We start from the raw sequence: 7,170 nt of genomic DNA, 5'->3' as shown, positions 1-7,170 counted from the left end.
GAACAGCTTGATAAGCAATTCATATTATTTTAAAATAATGTCTACTCAACTGTTATGACTAACTGTGATAACAACTTCGTATGTTATCTTCTAAATTAGAGAAAGATATGTTAATGCCATTCTAATTTCTTCTTTAGTTCTCTATGTAAAAAATGTACAATTTTAATCCATTGTAGTTGAAAAAAATTGGTAATAATAAACGTAATTATTTAGTAGTTTTATTATTACCAATATTTTTCTTAATTCAGCTTTCTCTTATATCCTTTTTTTTTTTTTTTTTTTTTTAATATACCCCTTTCTGGCCATTTCTGATATACTAGGGGTTATCTTTAGGGTACCACCCTGTCCTAACCATAGTGGGGAGTAATGTTTTTTGAATTTTTATGGGACCGCCAGTCAATCAAAGTCGAATCGACCGTCATCGCTGCAGTTTGGAGTTTACTAACTTTTTTTTTACGCCTCAACTCACTCTGTTATAAACGGCTCTCGCTTACTTATTTACGAAATGTATAATAAGCGGGATTATTGCGATCGAAAAACATTTGTTTCGAACCTTTAACGAAAACTGTGTTTATGAAAAATTGTTCGAAACTGAAATTAGGCATTTGAGGTAGGAAGTAAATTATACTAGGGATGTTACAGCAATATTACGTGAAATCATATTATGCACATAATAATATAAGTGCCATTATATTTATTGTTTTTACACTTTTTTGTCATTTTCTTATACCAAATTAAATTAAATTTGTACCGCTACAGCCCATGAAGCGTCAGGGGTTCAGTACATTGTAAAGAAGTACTGTTACTTGACCAACGGTTGTGCAAGGAGGTGAATTAGTCAGAATCAAGCTCGACTGCCAGATTTTTACCCAATTTAAGAGGGTAGGTGGACCCCAGGAGGGCTCCAAGAACCCACAGAACTCACGGCTCACGGCTACAGTGTAACAGAAAACAATTTTCTCCCCAGCCGGATTCGAACTTGGATCCTTAGAGTTAGTAGCCACGAGCTTTACCCCCTGGCTACCGCGCTCCCTTTTCTTATACCAAAATACAATTAAATGGTATTTTATATCAGCTAGATCTTATCTTCATAGAGGTAATCTAACAGAGGTTAAATACCGAATTTTCGAAATCTTTTTCTAGAAAGAACCTTAAATTCTATCTATTTGGATTAATTAACCATCTCCCATTATTTTTTAGAATGAATAATGGATAAATATTAACATTGAAAGTATTTAATAATTAACAAAAGAAAAATATTTTCTCAGATTAGATTAAGAAATGCTTAATATGTACTAACGGTTCAGTCCAAATATATTGGATTGTAACAGGACGCAGTATAATTATCAATCCACTATTATTGGGCAAAATATTAATAAATTTTTATTTCAGTTTTTTTTTTTTGTCATCTCAAATATTCCCTTAAGGTTAAAAAATAACGATGCAAGTTCTTATTCTATAAAAATTGTTTCTCCTAGGACGTTTCGGGAATTTTGTGTCCCGACCAAATTTGTGTGAAACGTCTTAGAAGGAAAGATGTATGGATTACGAACCACTGTCTTTTTTAGTTCTTATCCTCAATGTGATGATTAATGATGACCTTTGAAAAATTTGTATATATAAAAGTGTGGAGGATAGACGGTGAAATTTTTTTTCACTGTATTATTCCTAAAATTTATAAAACAGTAGGTCATAACCAATCCATTAAAACTATGTATCAATTACATCGTTGCTGTATTTTTCTTTATCTCTGTTTTAATCTTCAATCAATATTTCACAAAAAGTGAAGGTTCAATAAAAGTTTTGAAAAAAAATAATCAAGTATCGAAAAATTTTTGGACGCACACATAAAGGAACGAGAAAGGCAAAGGAACATACAAATGATAAGACAGAAATAAGTTAAAAGTTAACAAAAAAATATTTCCAAAAATAAGAGTAATAGTAAATAAATGCAATATGTCGTTAGAAACCCAAAGATTTTATCAAATTTAAAATCAAGCGCATAAAGTTGTAGAATTTAAAAGAAAGGGTATAAATAAGTACCTACGAGTTTCCATGGCTGTTATGAAAATAGCTAGTTTTTACTTTTTATTACATATATATGAAATTTATTTCTAGACGAAGCAATGTGTGAAATGCGCGCACCGCATCTGATTTATTTTTTCGCTTATGTGATAATTAGCGTCTGATTGTTACGATTTGTTTAGGGCATGGTTAATAATATTAAATTTAAATATATTTTCCTTCTGTTTCAGAGTTGGATATCCCTAAATGAGGAATGGGTTGAAGTGGCTGATGGGTATTCGACCATCCTCTCTCTCCAAGCCCAAGGTCTCACTAACTTGGGTCTTAAAAACTGATCAAGCCAAGCAAAGGTGAGGCCATTATTAAATATTAATACAGCTATTATCTTTATTATACCCTTAATGGACATAAAATTCATTACAATCCTCAGAAATAACTGAAAGTATGCTTTTGTAAAATATTAAATTAAATGTACAATGTGATTTGAGCTTAAATCTCCAATTATTTGTCCTAATTTATCTTTCTGTTTTTGCTTTCAAGTAAGCTATGTCATATAGAAAATTTGACTATAAAAAAAAAATATAATGAACTGGATTGTATAAATAATCTTAATTTAAAAAACAAAATGTAGCTACAGACAATAGATTAAAGTATTCAAACAAATTACGTCTTTAAAACTAGAGAAAAAAATTAAAGGTATGATTTTGGATTAATAATTTGGGTGACAAATATATAAAATTTTAATTAAACATTTTAGCAATGTATTATAATAATTTATTCTAAAATTGTTGATAAGAGATGGATAGGTTGCTAAAGACCGAAAGCTCAAATATGTTTTAATAAAAATATGATATGATACTCTCTGATGTAGTTACACGGAATAGAAGTAAACAATTTAAACAGTCAAATTGCAACAAAATAAATAATATATTTTTATAATGTACAGTTACCTGCCCCCCTTAAAAAAAAAATAATATATTTTTATAATGTACAGTTACCTGCCCCCCTTAAAAAAAAAAAAGAGCCAAAATGCTTTCTAACATTTATGGTCAATTTAAATCTGGAATCAATAATTCTAGAAACCAAACTTAAAACGTGTACCAACAGAAAAGTAGAATTAGCTTTGGATCTGTTAGGTTTCACTGATAACATGAGTAACGGACCTTCAATACATTTGTGATTATTACAATTGTGCCCACAACTTACTCGATCCCCTAGCTTTATAAAAGAGAAATACAATTAGTTTATAGTTCTAAAATGAAATAAAAATTATTTATTTGAAGTTGAATAAATCATCAGGAAAAAAAATCCGCCATCGACATGCACTGCTCGAGCAGTGCACCCCCTGAGCTATATCTGAAGCCCAAACAAGATATTATTTTATCAACTCTGTATTTATTTTATTAATTTTATAAATATTTTTGTGTTTATTAATTTTTGTTTCTTTCATACTTCAATTACATGTTGACTATTATTATTTCATAGATGTATTATTTTATTTTTTTTTTAATAATTATTCATTAGTAATCGTCAGGAGTGTTCTTTTTTTGTTTTTATTATCGTTGGCTAATCTTGTAATTAAGGAATATAAAAAATGGTACTATTTTACGAAAAAATTAGGCAAGACTTATCCATGTTTTATCGTTTTTATTAAATTTGCTGCAAAAATATACACGTTGTAAAATATTAAAGTTAACTTAGCCTAATAACAGCGATCTCGCTGTGACTATAAAAAGGTTATAACCTGTAGAATTATCTGTATTTTCTACCCTAGTTGGAGTACATATCGACATCAAACCTTAAATAAACAAAGGTTAAGAAGTAATTTTTTTTTAGGTTTAAGAGGTCTGGACCGTATTTTAATTGTTGCTTGGACTTGCTATATTTAAAGTAATAAGCTTGCTTTACTTTAACATAAGCAATGGTTTGTTTAGAGTGGACAGCCCGGTCAAGTGTGAGCCTAGTGTTCCACGTGGAGTCCGGGATGAGAACTGGGCTGGAGAGACCAGGAGGTGCAGGAAGGGACACAGGAGGAGCAGGACACCCAAGCACCAGAGGTTCGGCTACCAGATAACAGACCTCGATGCCTTCCTCACCAAGGTGATTTGGAATACTCTCGAGTTTATATTCGTTAATTTAAGCTTCAACTGTTCGTTCTAAGCATACAAAATTACAGTTTCGTTTTGTCTATAGACTGTCAGATTACTTAATTACTACGCTCAAAATTAAGGTTAGGGTGCAAAGGTACCTTTTTCGGTTTTTCACTTATATCTTGAAAATTCAAAAACAAATGTTCAATCAAAAATTAAAGCTGAAAACACTTCCTTCAAGAATGTTTATATTGTTTAGTTTTTTTTTTCATATATGTTATAGTTTTCTATAATATATATGAAATTTATTTGTTATAACTTGTCTTAGTAACTCCTCAGCCTTTTGTTTGACAAAAAAAAATTGACTAAACAGGAATTGTCTTTTATTTTCTTCATAGGTATATTCAAGTATTTGTTTCTTTAAAACGCGTAGTTTTCAAGATATAAGTGAAAAATCAAAAAGAGGAAGGAACTACCTCTCTTCATGTTATGAATGGGTTGGGACTGTAGTATGTTCATCTCCTACACACCCTCTCCTTTGATGTCCCCTATAACCCATTCATCGGTTTTAGAGGACATCGTTAACCGGCGCCGGTTCAAATACGGCCTGGGGAGTCAACTTTTACTTCTGTGGTTGTCAATGAAAACTTGACTCTCTACTTCCTCCTACTCCAGCATTCATTGACTACACTATCAGTACAACCTCTGACATGGACTAAAAATCCACAAACCCGTCCAGGCGACCATATAAGCTTTGTTGTGTAAGTGATTAATACTTTTTTGTAGTGAATGGGAAGTTTAGAGCGTTTGTCAAGTAAGTTTTGTAGAAATCGAGATCTACGAGCAGTTTCTTGTCGTTTCAGTCTTGTGTGTGGATTCCAACTAAGTCTCTTGTCAAGATGGAGTCCTAAGTATCGAATCTGTTCAAGATGTTTTTCAATTTTAATCTATAAATTAAATAAGGAAAAAAATAATAAAAAAATTTAATAAAAAAATATTGGCCTACATACACCCTTATGTGTGCAATAAGAGAAATCTAGTTCAAACAATAAATTTTATACTACAAAAATCAAAATTTAGCCTAAAAAGGGATTTACTGGGATTTGGAGCTAGGGAACTAAAGGTGCAATTTGCACGAAACCCGGCTCAAGTAATAAGTAACAGTAATTACAAATCATACATCTGAAATTTTCTTACCTTATTGTGTTTTGTTCATGGTATAATAATTCACTAACCTGAAAAAAAAAAAAATGAATAAACATTATAAGATAACGAAATATTAAGAAAATAATAGTTGCTTACTTAAACATTTTAGAGCACAAAAGTGACATAATTCTTTCGTATACTAGTTCACAAAACAAGCCCAATGGTGGTAAATTTAAAACCTAATTATATTATAGTATTATTATTTAAATTAGATATAACTGTCGCCTTCCACTCACTGCCATCGCTCAAATGAGGTAAACAAGCCTCTCATCTTTCCACCCCCAACGCATTCTTTTTAGTAGAGGTCAGGACTACAAAATAATGTATTCTGTTTAAGCGAGTTTTGAATTTGAATGAGCTTCCACTGTTATTTTTGTGAGGTAGTACCTTATTTCAAAGTTAAAATCAATAATAAATTCAATTAAATGGTTCTTTGATAAAAAAACAAATATAAAAAATACATATAAATGAAATGTTCCTTGCTGAAAGAGATCTTCTCGTATATTTTTCTAATAAAGGTTCTTTTGAGTACAGTAATTGACGAAGGAAAAGGAAGTCTCCGTATAGGAAGAAAATAATTTACGTTTCTTGTCTTGCTAGTATGCTGCAAATGATAGGAAGACTAAAACGGTACGAACGTCAGGGATGAAAAACTAGCACTGATATTTCTTTTTAAGATTTCTAGTTTTCTTTCCTAGTTTTTTTTTTTTCTCTTTTTCAAGAAAACCATCCCAGCTTGACTCGAAGTATCGTGTTTTTTTTCTAAAGGAACTGTCAGATTGATAAATGTCTACCTGCAATTCCCGTACGGCATTAGATCCAGTAAAAAAAAAACTGTGCTGAGGCATGTATGTCGTAAAGTTTATTTTTTTTTAAGCTAAGATAGTGAGAATAAATGTATCAAGTACCAAAAATTTATTAAGGAAAAAAAGTCAGGGGAGCGGGATAGCTCAGTGAGTAAAGGCGTTGTGCAATAATTCCAAGGATCTGGTTTCGAATCCGACTGTGGTAGATGATTATTTGAGGTTTCACTGTTAGTCAGCCCTGTGGCTTTGGGGAGCCCTCCGGGGGCCACTCAGCCTCCACCAATGGTACCCTTAATTGGGAAAAATCCTGGCGGTCAAGCGTGATCATGAAAAAAAAACACCTCCTTGCACACCGTTGTTCAAGAACCAGTACTTCGTTACAAATCACTGAATCCCTGGCCCGTTAATTGGTTGTAGTGGTACAGATTTCTATTTATATGAACCAAAGTCAAACAAAAGCCCCCTCCCCCCAAAAAAAAAAGAACAATTTTATTTTATGTTCTCTAAAAAATAAATAAATAAATTATAACTATACATACAAGGTGTCCCATACATTTTAAAACGCTTTCATATCGGAAGAATCCTTGAGATCATGAAGGATACTTGATGAAATTCGGGAAAAAAAGTCATCTAGATTCAATATGGAGATATGATGGTACTTCACGACTATAAAACGAAATAACATACTTTAAAAAAAAAAATGTAACATCGTGATTTTCAAAATTCAAAATTACAAACAATTTGTTTTAAGATAGTCTTGTTAAATATCGAATGAAAGTACATACAGTAAACATTAAAATGAGAAATAAAGCTCTCCTTAAGCACATTCTGTTGTAAATATACCATTATTTTTTGATCCATTTGGCTACTTCCAAAATTTAAAAAAATTGATATGAAAACAACTACTCACGTAAGAAATATATATCATTTATTTATTTGGCATAAATACCACATGAAACAAAAATTGTGACATTTTAAGATATAGAGGCCCAGTCCTCTGCCAATTTCACCTATAATGACTCTATTCATGCTCAAATCCTAGT

General features: G+C 31.3%; 1 protein-coding gene across 1 annotated transcript in view; it reads left to right on the top strand.

The window, feature by feature from the left end:
• Positions 1–7,170, top strand: part of LOC106677515 (SH3 domain-containing protein Dlish) — a 145,233-nt gene that overhangs the window by 132,970 nt on the left and 5,093 nt on the right. Inside the window, exons 2-3 of the mRNA XM_067045660.1 lie at positions 2,256–2,375; positions 3,960–4,125. Of these exons, the coding sequence (XP_066901761.1) occupies positions 2,272–2,375; positions 3,960–4,125 (270 nt within the window). The 5' untranslated portion in view covers positions 2,256–2,271. The remainder of the gene's footprint in view (positions 1–2,255; positions 2,376–3,959; positions 4,126–7,170) is intronic.

This window comes from Halyomorpha halys, unplaced genomic scaffold (genome assembly GCF_000696795.3).
Source record: "Halyomorpha halys isolate HHAL.00 unplaced genomic scaffold, Hhal_1.1 Scaffold101.1, whole genome shotgun sequence".
Taxonomy (NCBI): Eukaryota; Metazoa; Arthropoda; class Insecta; order Hemiptera; family Pentatomidae; genus Halyomorpha; species Halyomorpha halys.
Note: the sequence above shows the minus strand (reverse complement) of the source record. Positions and strands in the feature narration are given on the sequence as shown.